Here is an 18,172-nt window from a genome sequence, read left to right as displayed (position 1 = left end):
GAAACTGCCAGGATTAAGCTCTGCAAAAAGCTTTCCCAGTTCAAGGATAAAGATTCAATCAATCAATCTATCGAAAATCAATGATAAGCTTACTTTTGTTTGCCAACTGTGCTCTTTTACAGTTTATTTTTGCGGTTGTGGACATGACACTTATCATTTTGCCCAAATTGCAATACCACATGCAATTGTTTCCAAAATCGATCATAATGCATTTACATTCATTAGAAAATATCAATGCATCTCATAAATTAAGTTTATAACAATTATGTAAAGTCTATAAACTAGTGAGACGTCGAAACATCATGATAAGATTGATTTGCCCAAATAACTGGACATTTTTGCCCAAATTCGCGACGTTTTTTTTTCAGCAGGGGAGCGACCGCCCCCCCTGCCCCCTATCTCTTACGGTTATGTCTAGGTCTAATGCTTTTCTAGTGTTTATAAACTACTCTCAACTTGGATGTTGCCTACGCTTAAGAAAACATTTTTATTTCACTTTATTCCACTTGAACTGATGCTTCGCCTACTTAAAAGCTACGAACAGTGCAGAAAACAAGACACCGTCCATTACAAAATGTGCTTTTAACAATCTTCTGCAGTCGGAGAATGACACTGCTCCTGCTGCGGAAAACTTCGTAAATTTTTCCAGTTCTCCGTCCCGAAGTCAAAGTCCAGGACTTCAATGAATAAAAAGGGTTCGCCACTGCGATTGAAAAACAACTGCTGTTGGTTTGAATCTCCATTCTCAAACTGACGTGATGTAAGTAAGCCGAGGATGAAGACTCAAACCAGCGACCAAAAATTAACCAACGATTAATAGGCTATGTGAAGAGAGGGGCGTTCTTCCCGGCTATCAGCACAAGGCTGAGCACTCGCTAGTACAGCGAGTAGCTGCGATTCGCTAACCATAACGGTGTAGCTTCCACGCAAGCCATTCAGACTTTCCAATCAACGATATGTTTCTCGGCCGAGAAACATATCGTTAGATTGGAAGCTCTATCAAGTCGGACCAGCTCTATCAAATCGGACGAGCTCTATCAAATCGGACTAGCTTACATCAAACCAGCCCAGTTAGACCAGTTCAGCTCTCAGAAAAACATTAAATTGATTGTTTAATTAAAACGTAGGCTAATAACTCGTGATAATGTTTCACTATCCTGTAATTTCATTATTCTGTACTGTTTAAATTCAAATTGTGTTAGAGACCTACAATATTATATGAACACCTTCTGATAACTTAAAATTATAATTCGAATAACAATTGTGTGGAAATTAGTTCATGGAGTCAGATAGCCAAATTAGATAGATAGAAATTTCATCAGGTAGTCAGACAGCCGTAAAATTCAACTCAACTTAAATATAAACCATCCTTACACTTAAATATAATAATAATAAATATTACCACATTGGTTACCCCGCACGTAAGTAGGCTTTTTTAAAAAATAAAAAGTAAGTTTACCAAGATCACCAAACTATGAAGAATCTGGTAAGTACATTATGCTACAAAACTTTTATTTCTACGTCAATAAAAAAAAAAAACACGAGCTCACAATTATTTTGTAAAAACATGTCACCTTTTATGATTTCACGCGTCGGTTTTCCAACAATTTTTCTGTAGCGTATTGTAGCCTACTTTTTAAAGCACCATGCCGGCAATTTATTACTTGTTAAACGTAACTGAGTTTTGTTGTTCGCTCAATAAAGCGAATCGTTCAATGGCAGACTACTCATTTCAGCAGCCGATGTCGACAATTTAATTTTATGCCGAAGCGCCACTCGCCAAATGTAATGTTTTTAAACGTTGCTTAGATAAAGCCTACTAATTGCCAACAAGTTGCCGTTGCAGGGAAACATAATTATGTAATTTTTTGTAGATTTATCGCAGTGTCAAATGTTACTTAAATCCTTAGCTCATTTTAATATATTTTTTTATTTTTGCCTTAACCTAAACATGCAACTAGCATGCGAGATTACGAGGTTCGAGCCTCAATCTCACTTTTTATACAGACGTACACGTGCAGGCACAGCTCTGCAAAGCGTTATGGTGTCGCTTCCAAGCAACCATCCGTGAGTTTGTGCGTCTTTTTACTCCGACAAGGAGATCTCCAAAAAGGAGAAATCATTGTGAAGACTTTGCTTCACAACTTTGCCACCCTTATGTTCTCAGCTGAAGCATCAGTTTGTATAACTCTGTGGCGCAAAGACAGGGGAAATTATGCGAAGCCACCCAAAGAGGTTGTACTTTTCGTGTGCCCCAATTTTTTTTAATATTACTAGGAGCTAACATGATTTAAGAAACGTTGTTTCTGTTTTTTGTTTGCATTGCACTACTGTCTATGCACAGTTTTTTTTTTACCCTGTAATGGAACTTTTTGTGTAAGCTTGCTTGGCATTTAGCAATATCTTTTGTCTCTTGAGAAGGCAGAATCGCTGTCACGTGTGCTGGTGCTGAGATCGACAAAACAGCACTATGCATCACACTTAACTTTTACTTAGCAAAACCATCCATTGATGACATCACTCGCATCGACTCAACTGACACTATATAATTTCTTCCATTTGTAATTTTGTATCGCAATATGGCTGATCAACGTTGGATAACCGTTTTGTAGCATATCGCTGAAAATCTTCAAGACAACCCATACGGTTGACGTGGCAAATCTTAGTGTTTACGTTGGGTGAACAGTTTTCGATTTATTGTGTTACTGTATAACGTTTTTTCGTCAACAGTGCTATTATCGCCACCAATGATGTCACACGCTGTGAACAACAGTGATGGACCTTCCAACCCCGGAAATGTAGCTAAACAACAACCTCATCAATCAGTGACGTCATCCGGCGAACAGTCGACGGGCAGCTCATGCGGTTAAAGCTGCAAATATTTACTTGTACGTTGTATTTTAATATTGTAATTATGTAACTTTATACTGTATTTTTTGTGTCTTTTTAACAGCGCCAAGCTGTTGTGCTAAGACGAATGGTCTTAAGGATTGTCCACTCCAGCATTCGTCCATTTGTTTATTTTGCAGTCTACAGAGCAGCAATGTAGGTTATTTTTGTTTGTTCTAAATACATGTGTTTAAACCATGCAGTTCTTTGCAGGACAGTTACAGCTTCTTCCAGTATAGCCATCTCAAGTACTTTGAAATGAGGTGCACCTCAGCCACTTTGGCAGTTCTTCGATGTCTGGCTATATAAGATGGCCTACCTGCGTTTCAAAAGTTCTTGCCTCCACTGCAGGTTATATTACTTCGTTGCAGGAAAAATGCAAATATTGCATTAATACAAAATCGTTGTCTTTTTCTCCACTGCCTGCATCCTTTCCAATGCAGAACCAGTGGTTTTCAATTTCAACCTTTCTCTCTGTATAAGTTGTTTGCTCAGCGTTTTTGTTTTATTGTGTATGGTTGAATATGACTGAAACTTGAGAGTGTGGCATGCAAACGGTTGGCATGGCATGTTACTAACCTAATTATTAACTTATGTTGGGCAAGCATGCATATGCCCACAAAACATTAGTTTACATACTATATGAAACAACTGAATGGTTTTGAATCATGTACTGCATCTTTTTTATTTCTGTGTTTTATTTGCAGTTGCCGAATGACTGTTCAGACTAATGAACATTTACGATTTTGTGAATGATATTTAGACCTATCGAAGCGTATGTTCTTTTGTTACGTATTAATTTTTTTTTCCGTATTACAAATAGTACCTTCACATTTCGTACAGGTCGACTAACAAACCAAGTCGACAAATATTTCTATAGTCGGACGGGTAATTGAATGTATTTTGCCTTTCTCAGAAATCATCATGAACAACCAAGATCAAAAACGCAAGTGTTCTGCCCTTTTCACCGCCTGCAACGAAAAAAGTGCTTCAGAGCCACTTGCAACCGACTCTCTAGCGCCTCACAGCGAACACAAAGGCCGAATGTCAACGAATGTCAATGATCTCCAGCTGCGTTGATCTCTAGCAAACAAAAAGGAGACAAGGCTGCTGCTGCATTTGCATCAACTCAATCGGCATGGTCTGCTTTTCAACAGAAAGAGCCAGACAAACAATGAATGCCTGCTACGGTTTTCAACGGCGCTTACAAAACAATTAATGTTTCTACGAGGTGGACTCTTCAACACAGCACAAACTCAAACATTCCTTTGCGGAAGGCGGTGGAATCACGCAGAATCACTTCGCGACACGATATCACAAACACAACACCACATTATTATCATAAACACTAAACATACCTATTTCATACTATGTCTGTTACAATTGTGTTAACGTTTTTAACTCCTCAAATTTGAACTAAACTTGGTACCCTTGGTTCCAATTTAGCCCAAATTTGGGGGGGCCTCTGTAGCGATCCATTATTTCATCGTATAAGTTTTCCTGCCTTTTACTAAAGTTTCTGTTATTTTCCATGCAACTGCTCCCAAAGAAAATAGAAAAAAGGGCGCACACAATAAAATGGTTTGTTCGTCCTTTGACGAGAGCTCTATCAAATCGGACCAGCTCTATCAAATCGGACGAGCTCTATCAAATCGGACCAGCTCTATCAAATTGGACCAGCTCTATCAAATCGGACCAGCTCTATCAAATCGGACGAGCTCTATCAAATCGGACGAGCTCTATCAAATCGGACCGGCTCTATCAAATCGGACGAGCTCTATCGAATCGGACTAGCTCACATCAAACCAGCCCAGTTAGACCAGTTCAGCTCTCAGAAAAACATTAAATTGATTGTTTAATTAAAATGTAGGCTAATAACTCGTGATAATGTTTCACTATCCTGTAATTTCATTATTCTGTACTGTTTAAATTCAAATTGTGTTAGAGACCTACAATATTATATGAACACCTTCTGATAACTTAAAATTATAATTCGAATAACAATTGTGTGGAAATTAGTTCATGGAGTCAGATAGCCAAATTAGATAGATAGAAATTTCATCAGGTAGTCAGACAGCCGTAAAATTCAACTCAACTTAAATATAAACCATCCTTACACTTAAATATAATAAAGATTCAAACAAACAAACAAATATAATAAAGATTCAAACAAAGATTCAAACAACTACAGACCAGTCAGCCTACTACCTGTTTTTTCAAAGATATTAGAAAGAATCATGTACAACAGATTATACTCGTTTTTAATTAGACATACATTTTTCTATAACAATCAATTTGGTTTCAGAAAAAATCATTCCACAAGCCATGCTGCTTCAATGCTAATAGAAAGTATCACCAGTATACTCAATGACAACCATCTTGCATTAGGAATCTTTCTTGATTTATCTAAAGCATTTGACACCATCGACCATAAAATATTGCTAGCTAAATTATGTCATTTCGGAATAAGAGGCGTGGCCTATGATTGGTTCATGAGTTACCTGAGTAATAGAAAACAAAGAGTTGTTTTCAATGGCACACTATCTTCTAACGTTAACAACATATCTTTGGGTGTCCCACAAGGGTCTATCTTAGGCCCTCTTCTATTCCTGATTTATGTAAATGACTTTCCTAACTGCCTTCAACACGGAACTGCAATTATGTTTGCAGATGACACCACCATTATATATAAAAATAAAACCGTTTCTGCTGTATATGACTTGGCAAATCAAGAGCTTGTATGCATAGATCAATGGCTATCAACAAATCGATTGTCTCTAAATGTCACCAAAACCAAACATATATTATTTTCAAGTCAAGGAAGCAAGACACTATCATGCAACCCACCCTTAAATATTCGAAAAAACAACATAGAACAAGTTGCCTCAATAAAGTTTCTGGGAATAATTGTAAACGAGCATTTGTCATGGAAATCTCATATGGAAATCTTGCTTCAAAAAATAAGATCAACACTCTGCGTGACAAAAAAAATTAAGCCTTTCCTAAACAAACAAGCACTTCTCTCCATTTACCATTCTCTAGTTGAGAGTCAGATATTATATTGTATCTCAACATGGTGTCATGAAAACAAAACTACATTGCAAAAGCTACAACGTACATGCAATAACTTTCTTCGTACTGTATTTAACATTGACCGCAGAGAAAGCATAAAAGGTGTAATGGAACTTGTCACGGTTTGTCTGATTTACAAACTCGCGCGGACTGCTATGCAAGAAGCACTTTTTGTGTAGCCTTAGTCACTTTATTACATACAGTTTACAACATCAATCAAGTCTTATTCAAATAGAATTCGAGCATGAAAAACAAAAAGAATGGCAGTTAGAAATACATAGCACACCCCAGTTCTTATTCAAATAGAATTCGAGCATGAAAAACAAAAAGAATGGCAGTTAGAAATACATAGCACACCCCAGTTCTGTAAATGGATAAAAATTAGTAGTTACTTACAGTCTCATTATAACTGCAGAGCTGGGCTAACTGGTCAGGCGAATACTTAATTAAGATAAAGTAATAACTATCTAGTTATTACAGACGACACCGGATAAACGACACTTTTACTCAACTATAACAGAATAATTGACCCTTTTACTCAACTATGATACATAAAAGTCAAAAACAGATAAAGTAAGCTTTCCTTTGTCTAGCAACAAGCCATGCCTCAGCTGAAAATGAACTTTGACCAGAGTTGCCAAAATAAAATCACACAATGACATAATAAAGCAAAAGGGACCATGATAGGTCACAATGACTGGGCTTGACTGAAAGCATAAGCAGCAGAACAATTGAATTTGTGACATCGCCCCCTGTCAAGAACAAAATTCTCAATTTTTGTCAACAACACAAACACAAATTCTATGAGCAAAGTACGAAATCGTACAGGGTACATACACAATAAACCATGCAATTAGTTAATTCTACTCATGCAGTCAGCACCAATATTATCGCTTCCCTTTATACATTGATACCTTATACGATAATTCTGCAAAAACATTGCCCAACGCATGACTCTATCGTTGATGAATTTAGCTTGGTCAATATACTGCAACGGCTGATGATCGGTTTGCAAAATAAACTCAATACCATACAAATACATCATAAATTTCTTAACAGCCCAAACAACTGCCAAACATTCACGTTCAATAGTGGAATAACCCTTTTCAGCATTGCTCAGCTTTCTGCTAGCATAACTAACAGGAAACAACACATCATCATGCTTCTGCAATAAAACAGCACCCAATCCAATTTTCGAAGCATCAGTACGCAGCACAAAATCTCTGCCCATATCAGGTAATTTTAAAATAGGTTCACAAGATAAACAATATTTCAAAGCATTGAAAGCATTCTCTTGGGGTTTACCCCACTCAACCAGATTGGGGTTTCCCTTTCTAGTTAAATCAGTAAGTGGCGTTGCCACCGCTGCATAATGCGGAATAAAATCACGATAGTAACCGGTGAGCCCTAAAAATGACCTCACTTCCTTTTTAGTTTCAGGCCTTTGCGCATCTTTAATTTTTGATACATTGTCGCGATGTAAACCAACGATGCCGGTCTGAATATTATGCCCCAAAAAATCAACAGTATTGGAACCGATAAGACACTTCGACGGGCGAACAGTAATACCAGCATCTTGGAATCGCTGAAATAATAAACGTAAAGTGCACACATGCTCTTCCCATGATTTAGTGTGTACGATTACGTCATCAATGTAATGTTCAACGTTGTCTAACCCGTGTAGCAGTAATCGCATAGCTCTCACAAAAGTAGCGGAAGAGTTCACCATGCCAAATGGCATCTTGAGAAACTCGTAAGTCCCATCATTAGTAACAAAAGCTGTTTTGTGCACATCACCCGGTGCAACTGGGATCTGCCAATAACCCTTGGTGAGATCCAATGTTGTAAAAAACTGATCATCACAAAGCTTTTCGAAAATTTCACTTGTTGTTGTCATCGGCTCTGGATCAAACACAGTTATCTTATTTAATTTTCTGTAATCAATGCAGACACGGTTCGAGCCATCTTTCTTCGGTACAACCACCACAGGTGAGGCATAAGCTGAGTCCGAAGGACATATGACACCACTCTCAAGCATCTCATCAATGTCTTGCTTGAGTTGAGCTCGTACACTAAACGGAATTCTGTAAGGCTTAGATCTAACAGGCTTTTCAGACGTCAAATCAATCCTATGTTCAACAAGATTAGTGTTGCCAGGTAAACCACTAAAAACATCACCAAATTCTTCTATCAGTTCAGCAGCTTGATTTCTTTCATTCTTTGACAGCTGTTGACCATAGTTAACTTCATCAGTTGACTCTTTGGATTTCATTGGTATAAACTCCAGCAAATTCTCATCAGCTTCTTGTTCTGGCATAATCTCAAGTTCTGCAGCACCAACATCAATTTCACTCTCGTCCTTTCGCACATAATACTTCTTCAACAAATTTACATGGAACACTTTCAACTTTCCACCAAGATCAAGTTTGTAGTCGTTCTGGCCAATTTGACTGATTACCTTGAAAGGGCCTTTCCACTGCATCAGTAGCTTGTTGTTATCAGTAGGTAGTAAGATGAGAACAAGGTCATCACTTTTAAATGTTCTCAGCCTTGTCTTGCGATCAAAATTTCGTTTGTAACGAGTCTGGGCCTTTTCAATTTCGTTGCTCACAACCTTGAAGGCTTCCTCCATTCTCTCTCGAAGGTCAAATACATACCGATAGCTGCTCAAAACTTCGGGCTTGGTGCTCGAGTTGGACCACATCTCCTTTAAAATGTGCATCGGGCCTCGCACAGATCTGCCATACAGCAACTCGAATGGTGCAAATCCAGTTGTTTCTTGCGGCACTTTTCTGTATGCAAAAAGTAAAGCATTGATGAACCTGTGCCACTGTGTAGGTTGATCGCTACACAACCGCTTCAACATCATTTTCAATGTGCCATTGAACTTCTCTGAAAGACCATTGCACTGCGGATGGTAAGGTGTCGTTGAAATATGCTTAACTTTTAACAGTCGTTCTACTTCTTGCATGCACTCGGAGACAAATTGCGTCCCCATATCACTCAAAATTTCCTCCGGAATCCCAAGTCGACTGTAGATATCAACCAGTGCTTCAGCGACAACTTCTGTCGTAATGCTTTTTAGAGCGACAGCTTCTGGGTAACGCGTGGCATAATCCACTAAAGTCAAAATATACCGATGACCTTCAGCACTGGGAGGCTGAATCGGTCCAACTAAGTCCACTGCAACTCTTTTGAAAGGAATGTCAATAATAGGCATCTTCTGTAATGGAGCGTGTGGTACCCGACCTTTGGATATTGTCCTCTGGCATATGTCACATGAACGACAGAACCGCTTCACATCATCTTTAATGCCAGGCCAATGGAAGTTTGTCAAGATTCTGTCCATTGTTTTCTTGACTCCCAAATGACCACCCATCAAAGCATCATGAGCCGCTTCCATGGTCTTTAATTGCAATAACTTTGGTACCACTAATTGCTGGATCCACTGTTAGAAACGATTCCCCGCCCATTTAATATTATTGTTGTATCTCTGCTCCATTCTATTTTCATGCTTGAGTGACCCGGCCATGCATTAACAATTTTTGCTAGTTGATCTTTCTTTTTACGTTTTGGCATGGACTGGAGTGGTCATTGTTTTATAAATCTGGAGAACTGGAGATTTGGAGTGACTAGGGAATATGTAAGAATTCGGTAAGCAACTGTTTGTTTCGTTTTATTATTGTCGTTTTCAATACACCATTTCTTCTAATAAGTAAGGCCTGCACTTTATCCAGTCTAGGCAAAAAACGTTTTAGACATCATTTATAAAACATACCTTTGCTTGGTGCAAGGTTATGCCTGTCTAGTTAACTCTAGCTAGTTGTGTAATTTGTTTTGTTATCCTAGGGTAGTCTTGTCAGGTCTGCCAAGGATTCATTTTTGGTTTGTGCCTTTGAGCCTGCCATGCTGTAAAGTTTGTTTGAATTTTGTAATTTGTTTGTTATCCTAGGGTAGTCTTTTCAGGTCTGCCAAGGATTCATTTATGGTATGTGCCTTTGTCTAGCTCACTTTAGCTAGTTGTGTAATTTGTTTTGTTATCCTAGGGTAGTCTTTTCAGGTCTGCCAAGGATTAACTTTTTGGTTTGTGCCTTTGAGCCTGCCATGCTGTAAAGTTTCTTTGAACTTTGTAACTAGTTGTTTGTTATCCTAGGGTAGTCTTTTCAGGTCTGCCAAGGATTCATTTTTTGGTTTGTGCCTTTGAGCCTGCCATGCTGTAAAGTTTCTTTGAACTTTGTAACTAGTTGTTTGTTATCCTAGGGTAGTCTTTTCAGGTCTGCCAAGGATTCATTTTTTGGTTTGTGCCTTTGAGCCCGCCACGTTGTAAACTTGGTTTAAATTTTGTAAATAGATCTTCACTTTGGGCAGTCTTGTCAGGTCTGCCAAAGATTGAAGCTTCTAAGCCTGTACTCTGTCAGGCCATTGTTCTAGTCAGGTAGAACTGGTTACCGTTAAACCCTGTAATTTTAGTAGGTTGCTTACTGACATTCTCCGTAACATCGTGAAGGTCAATTGTCACCTCACCAAAGGTAAGTACCATACAGATTTTGTTTTTTGTAGCTTGTATATTGCTGTGTGTTAATTATGGCTCGTAAAAAGCCCAAGCAAACTCCAAGACGGAGTAAGCCAAATGGTTATGCTGGTGGCTCAACAGAGCAGCATGAGGCCGCCTCTAATATTAGTGGTCAACATGACAGTAGCGAAGAGCTGCCAGGTCTTGTTGTGTTAGAACAAGAGCTGGTTGAAATCGAGCTTGGCATAACTTCCATCGACATGGAGCTATGCTCAAGTGATGATTTCCTGAGCTCTTCTGAAGTTTTGGAGGTAAAGAAAAGATGCCTTGAACTTCAAAGGAAGCTCTCCCTTAAACGTTTAGATTTACTCAAATGCAAACCACAGCAATCAGGCTCAATAGAATCTAGGATGAACCGTATGGGGGAAAGCATTTATGGTTTGCTTGAAGCATGCTCTACCCTCATTCGAAGCTGTCGAGAGCAATCCAAGCGAGTGTCACATCAAACATCATCGGTAGTTATGGATGCAGGCAGTGACACAGGCAAAGCTGCTGAGTCTAGCAGTCACGTGACACCCCGTGAGAGTGGAGTAAAGATACCACCTGTAAAAGCAGAACAGGGTATCCTTCAGGGCAGCAGTAGTGCTAGTAATATTCTTAATCCTTGCGCATCTCCCTTTCGCACTGAAGCTAATAATAGTAGTGAATTTCCCATCGTCGTGCCTCAACCCCAGCTCAGTGCAGGGTTTCAAAATGTTCATGGTCCTCGGTTGTCGCTGGAGAAGTTTGACGGCAATGTGTTAAAGTTCTTTAACTTTAAAAGGCGTTTTGAACGATACATTGAGTCAAACTATCTAAGCTTTGAAGATCGCATCGCCTTTTTGGAGGACAATTGTGTAGGCCAGGCCTTGGAAGTAATTTCTGGCCTGAGTTGCTTGCAAAATAGTGAAAGAGCATATGGAATGGCATGGGATAGATTGAGAAAAAGGTTTGGCAACCCTGGAAAACTCATGGCCAAAGTGAAGGAAGATTTGCTGCAAGGACCCCCTATTTCAGAGTGGGATGCGCCGGGCCTCACAAAGCTTTGCGACAAGATGTATAAGTGTGAAGTCAGTTTCGATGGCTGGGGTAAGTCCCATCTTTTAAACAGTGATGAGGTGCTTCAACGGCTGTTCCTGCGACTTCCTTATAAGTTAAAGGAGCAGTTTGTTAATGTTAATCACTTGGGATCGGACTGTGCCACGTTTGGCGATTTAAGAGTCTTGGTCGAGGATGCAGCCTCTCGAGCCGACAGCCAATATGGCCATCTTATGCAACCAGGCAAAGATGTTAAGAGAGCTCTACAACCAACGATGGCTCGATCTAATCCGCAAGGTGGCTACAAGCGTGCTTCGGTTTGCACAACCCAAGAGCAGATTTCCCAATCTGCTAACCATAAGCAAGAGTCCTGTTGTTTGTGTGCAGAGTCGCATGCCCTATGGAAGTGTGAGATGTTTAAACAAAAGCCTGTTGCAGAAAGAAGAACCCTGGTGCAAAAGCATAGACTGTGTTTTTGTTGCTTGAGAGCAGGCCACAGAGTGGTTGATTGCAGATTTAAGAAATCTTGTGCAACGTGTGGATCGAGGCATAATTCACTTCTGCATGTAAACCGTGTGGAAGAGGAAAGCCCCTCTGCTCTGAAGAAGGGCATCTCAGCAACAACGTCCGCAACTGTGCCAGCAACATCTGGGACAACAATTTTTAAGGTTTTGCCAGTTAAGGTATGGGCTGGGGACCCCTCCAACTATACCTATACTTATGCTTTTATCGATGAAGGTTCTAGCGTCAGTCTATGCTCCTCAAGCCTCGTATCTCGCTTAGGGGTTGCTGCGACAAAAAGCAATGTGGAGTTGCTGACCACCAATGCTGTCTCCTTTCATGACAAGAAAATTGATTTTTTGGCTGTGCAGGGAATGGAAGAGCAGGCTGTGTTTTCCGTTGCAGATGCTCTGGTGATGGACCAGATTGTGGATGTCAGCCACAGTATTCCCACCGAAGCACTTAGTAGTGCATATAGTCATTTGGAGGACTTAAAGTTCCCTGAACTAAAAGATAGGAAGGTTGAGTTGTTATTGGGCAGCGATCTTCACCAGGCTTATCTTTTGCAGGAAGTTCGTACTGGCGCACCAGGAGAACCATGTGGACTGCACACTCTTCTGGGTTGGACCATTTATGGGAAAGATGGTGGCGATAGGCAACTCAACTCACCAGTAATGGTAAACTTTCTTAGCGTAAAGGAGTCTTGCGATAGAATGTTAAATGTATTGTTGCAGGATTTTAATGACATCGATGAGCCACAGGCCCCCTGTCCTTCAATTGAGGATAAACGTGCGCTGCAGATCATGCAGGACACGGTGAAGAAGGTGGATGGACACTATTCTGTAGGGCTGTTGTGGAAGGATGAAGACCCGGACTTGTGCAATAATCGCTCTATGGCACTCAAGCGCCTAGAGGGAATGAAGCGCCGATTTATTACTGACCCGGTGTTATTCAATAAGTATCGTGATAAAATGCAGGAATATGTTAAATGTGGCTATGCTGTGCCACTTGAAACTGGTGTGGTAGACACACCAGGGAAGACGTGCTATGTGCCCCATCACTGCACGACCAATGCGGCCAAGTTTAGAGTCGTTTTCGACTGCAGCGCGAAGTTTAAAGGCGTGTCATTAAATGACAAGCTGCTTCATGGCCCAGATCTCACCAATAACCTTGTAGGAACATTGTTTCGCTTCAGGCAACATCCGATCGCTGTTGTGGGCGATATTAAGGCCATGTTTTCCCAAGTACGTGTAGACGAAGGAGACAGGGATGCCTTTCGATTCTTATGGTATCCGGACGATGATCTCAAGCGGGAACCTGTCGACTACCGTATGCAAACTCATGTGTTTGGAGCAAAGTCGTCGCCATGCTGTGCTGCCTTCGCACTTCGGATGACTGCCAAAGACAATGAAGCAGGTGCTGATCAAAACACTGTTAACACAGTTTTAAAAAATGTTTATGTTGACGATATTTGTCATTCATGTGAATCGCCGGATCAGGCTATCGAACTAATACAACAACTGCGTGAACTATTACAAAGTGGCGGCTTCCATTTAACTAAATTCCTGTCTAACAGTGCAGAGGTCTTGAGTTCTGTGTTGCAGGAAGACTTGGCGTCGAAGGTCGATTTGCCTCAGTGCCAGCTTCCAACGCAGAAAACCCTTGGTGTTGTGTGGAATGCTGCGAGCGATTGCATGGAGGTGAGGGTGAGTATCCAACAAAAGCCTAACACCCGGAGAGGCGTTCTCTCCATGATTTCGCAAACATACGACCCACTAGGTCTAATACAACCCTTCATTTTACCTGCTAGGCAACTCCTGCAGCAGGCATGTGACGCTCAACTTGATTGGGATGAACCCCTTAATGGCCTTGGGCCAGTAAACATTAATTGGGAAGCTTGGTTAAAGGCCCTTCCAGAGCTTGAATGTGTTTCCATCGCTAGAAGCCTGACTCTTTTTGGTAAATGTGCTATCCGCTTTGAATTGCATGGTTTTTGTGATGCCAGTACCAGTGGCTATGGGGTCGTGTTTTATGTTAAAGTGTTTTATGATGATTCTGTAGTAGGCTAATTTGTAATTTTCTATTTGGCAAGGCTCGAGTGGCTCCATTAAAGCCTGTTAGCGTACCTCGCCTGGAGCTCACTGCTGCTGTGCTCGCTGCCAAAGTCTGCAATTTTATCCTGACGGAGTGTGATTTTAAATTCAATTGTGTTGTCTTATGGACAGACTCAACTGTTGTGCTGCGTTACATTAATAATACTTCGACTCGTTTCCACACCTTTGTGGCTAATAGGCTGAGCACTATTCACATGCTTACCAGTGTCAATCAATGGCATTATGTACCGACTACTTTAAACCCCGCTGACCTCGCGTCTCGGGGAGTTTGGCCTGATAAAGTTAATACCGCTAAGCTTTGGTTTAATGGTCCTAAGTTTTTGCATGATGTCACGAGCAATTGGCCAAACCAGCCCGACTTTGTTGGCGGAATTTCGTCAGACGATCCAGAGGTTAAAAGCATTGAACATTGCTCAGCTCAGCAACACGCGATTACGGACTCAGACTCTCTCTGTCGGTTGTTTACCCGCTACTCGCATTTCCACGATCTGCAAAGAACGGTTGCATGGTTGCTTCGCTTCAAATTGTACCTGAAAAGGAAATGCCGAGATGACTCCTTGACTGTTAAGACAGATTCGCTCAGTGTCGAGGAGATGGACGAAGCTGAACTTGCCATTGTCACAGCCGCCCAGCATCAAGCATACCCGACGGTGTTCGCAGTTCTCCATAACCACCCAGGATTTGACGCCCCGGTGGAACTCGTGTCCGACCTGCAGTTGAAGAAGCATGTGGCTTTGAAGGAGCTACAGTCCCTAAACCCCTATGTTGTTAACGAAACGTTAAGAGTTGGTGGGCGATTGCAACAATCTTCTCTGTCAAGCGGAAGAAGGCATCCGATCATTCTCCCATATCAGCACCCAATCACCGATCTAGTGATCATGAGGTATCACGAACGAGAAGGACACATGGGATGCTCACAAGTCCTTACCGCCATTGCTTCCCGTTATTGGATTGTCAAAGGGCGATCAGCTGTCAAAAGGGTCTTGCATTCCTGTATGAACTGTCGTTTTTGGAAAGCTACCGCCGGAAAACAGCAGATGGGCAACTTACCTGCTCCACGCGTAAACAAATCCATTCCTTTTCAAGCTGCTGGCACTGACCTTCTTGGTCCATTGATGGTAAAGAGCGGCCGCAGCAGTGTTAAGCGATATGTTTGTATTTTTAATTGTTTGGCGACCCGTGCTGTGCACTTTGAGGTCGTGCAATCCCTGGAGGCAAGTGCATTCATTCAAGCCTACCGAAGATTCTGCAGCCGTAGAAACGTTTGTCCTACTGATCTGTACAGTGACAACGGAGGAAACTTTGTTGCTGCAGACCGCGAACTTCGGCAAGGACTCAAGAACCTCCATCAAAAGAAAGTCACCGATGCCTTACTTCGGCATGAAACGAACTGGCACTTCAACCCTCCGCGTGCTTCACATCAAGGCGGCTTCTACGAAATATTTTTTCGTTTATTAAGAAAATTGATGCGGTCGCTGGTAGGAAACGCTACGTTGGATGAGTTCGACCTTCTAACGCTGGTAGCAGAGATTGAAAGAATTTTAAACGATCGTCTCATCACTTCGCTCCCATCGTCACCAGATGATCTGCAAGCCCTGACTCCAAGTATGATACTCACCGGATCAGCTTGTGACACCCTACCGCCAGATGTTTTTATGAAGGCTGACGGTTATCGACGCTCTTGGAGAAAGACCCAATACCTCACAAACAAGTTTTGGGAACAATGGCTGTTGCAATATCTCCCTCTGTTGCAGCCCCGACAAAAGTGGTTTGGCACATCTCCAAGCTTGAAACCAGGCGATTTGGTACTGGTAACGGACGAGGCAACTAAACGTGGGCACTGGCCCAAGGCTATTGTAAAGGAAGTTATGCCGGACACTAATAAACTTGTCAGACGCGTGCGAGTAAAGGTTGCTGACGGTACAGAGTTTGTTCGCGACATCAGAAAGATCTGCCTGCTAGAGGGCAGTATGGACTTTTAAAATGACAATTTTGTTTTCTAGGCTGGCTGGTTGGCACGATTGCACAACTGACATTGCTCATGCTGCTTAGGTTTCATATTTGAATTGTATTGCGTGTTTGTGTTTATTTTACTATTATTATTCTTGTGCTCCTCACTACCGCAGCTAGCGCGGCGTCGTCGATGCATTTGCATCCAGCAGTTCTGCCATAACTGTGTTATTGACTCCCATTAATAGTGTTGTTTCTATTTGCATCCTGCAGTTATTTACACTGTAGCAGTCTAGCTCTGTTTTTGGTCTGACTATTTCACACACCTGTCTCACTACTAATGCTTTTGCTATGTGCGATATTATTTTTCGTGTTTTGTCAATTCATTGCTTAATTATCACGACTCGACTTAACAGTCGCGTGTTTTTTCTGGTAGCCTACTTTTGCTCTGACGTTAATGTCACTTGCGCTGGTCATAGCATTGTGCAGTATTAGGTTGTATGTGTGCTTTTGTTTATGCCATATCCCCACTTCTGCCACTGGTACCATGTATGCTATCATTTGTTTTTCGTGTATCCGTTTATGCTGACTTCCAGTTGTCGGTAGACTTATGTTTTTGTGCTTAATTTTAGCAATCGCTAAGCATGTTGGTCAAAAGGGTTTTTTAACTCCTCTTGGGCGTGTCTTCGATGTCCTTCTGTAGGCTACTGTTATGCATGTTCTATTAAGTTTGTGTGTAATGCAAGCCAGCCTTTGTGTTGCAATTGTGATCCTTGCTAACCGCGAATATTTTTGATTCTGGTCGATATTTGCATAATTCATGTTCATTGTCGTTTATTTGGCCACCTTGTGGCAATTAGTTGGTTTGTATTTTGCTTCGTTGTAATCGTTTTACAGTGGTAAAACCCTCATTTGTTAAACTCTGGTTTTGGGGGTGGGTATGTTAGAAACGATTCCCCGCCCATTTAATATTATTGTTGTATCTCTGCTCCATTCTATTTTCATGCTTGAGTGACCCGGCCATGCATTAACAATTTTTGCTAGTTGATCTTTCTTTTTACGTTTTGGCATGGACTGGAGTGGTCATTGTTTTATAAATCTGGAGAACTGGAGATTTGGAGTGACTAGGGAATATGTAAGAATTCGGTAAGCAACTGTTTGTTTCGTTTTATTATTGTCGTTTTCAATACACCATTTCTTCTAATAAGTAAGGCCTGCACTTTATCCAGTCTAGGCAAAAAACGTTTTAGACATCCACTTCCCACCATTAACTTTTGGGTGCTGATACCAACGATACAGCAAACCTCCGTCCTCTTTAAAGTAAGACCTTCCCTGTCCTTTGATTCTTTCTTCAGTCATGGATCGAAGGCAAATGAGTGAATTATCTGCCTGTTGAGCTTCTTTAAACTCTTCTCTGTTGACTGCATGCCAAGGGCTACCATCATCAATCTTCAGAGGTTTGATGTCTTCTTTTTTCTTTCGAGCTTGTATTCTGGTTGTCACAGCAGATGCTTCCTTCCACACTGGGTCCGGATCATCTGGTTGTCTAGCTCCACTGATATTACCAACCACCAGGTCATAAAGAGACTCTTCTAGACAAAGAGCATCCACTTCACCTTTGTAAAACGGAGTGTCAATTAGAATTCTTGCAATTGGAGCATCAATTTCTGCTTTGTTCAAAAGCTTCAAATGACCAGTTGCTCCAGTCAGTTGAGAGTTTTTCACTAACTCTCGTTTAACAATTACTCCATTGCAGCCAGTGTCTCTAAGCACAGTGACCATTGTTTCCCCAACTAAACCTTTATTAATAGGAAACTTCTCGGATACGGTACACGTTGCCAGACATGCACAGCCATTAGAAGCATAAACATCTTGGGAATCTCTCTTCTCGATTTGTCCTGCAGCTGCAAATTTCCTAGCTGGAACGCGTACTCGGCAGTCTTTTGCCAAGTGTCCAATCTTGTTACAAATGTAGCACTTTCTAGCATTTGGCGTGTCTGATTTGAGTTTCGGACAATCTTTGACTATATGTCCAGGACTCTTACAATTAAAACAG

The 18,172-nt window shown here is 41.2% G+C and overlaps 1 protein-coding gene across 1 annotated transcript; it reads left to right on the top strand.

Annotated features, from left to right (window-relative positions):
• Positions 1–10,545: 10,545 nt before the first annotated feature.
• LOC145768971 (uncharacterized) lies at positions 10,546–16,148 on the top strand. Its single transcript, XM_082580573.1, has 2 exons — positions 10,546–14,011; positions 14,278–16,148. Exons 1-2 carry the CDS (start codon positions 10,546–10,548, stop codon positions 16,146–16,148), a joined length of 5,337 nt encoding a protein of 1,778 aa, XP_082436699.1.
• The last annotated feature ends 2,024 nt before the right edge of the window (positions 16,149–18,172 follow it).

The sequence above is a fragment of the Aplidium turbinatum genome, chromosome 4 (genome assembly GCF_918807975.1).
Source record: "Aplidium turbinatum chromosome 4, kaAplTurb1.1, whole genome shotgun sequence".
NCBI classification, from domain to species: Eukaryota; Metazoa; Chordata; class Ascidiacea; order Aplousobranchia; family Polyclinidae; genus Aplidium; species Aplidium turbinatum.
The sequence above is the reverse complement of the archived record's forward strand: the minus strand, read 5'-3'. Positions and strand labels throughout refer to the sequence as shown.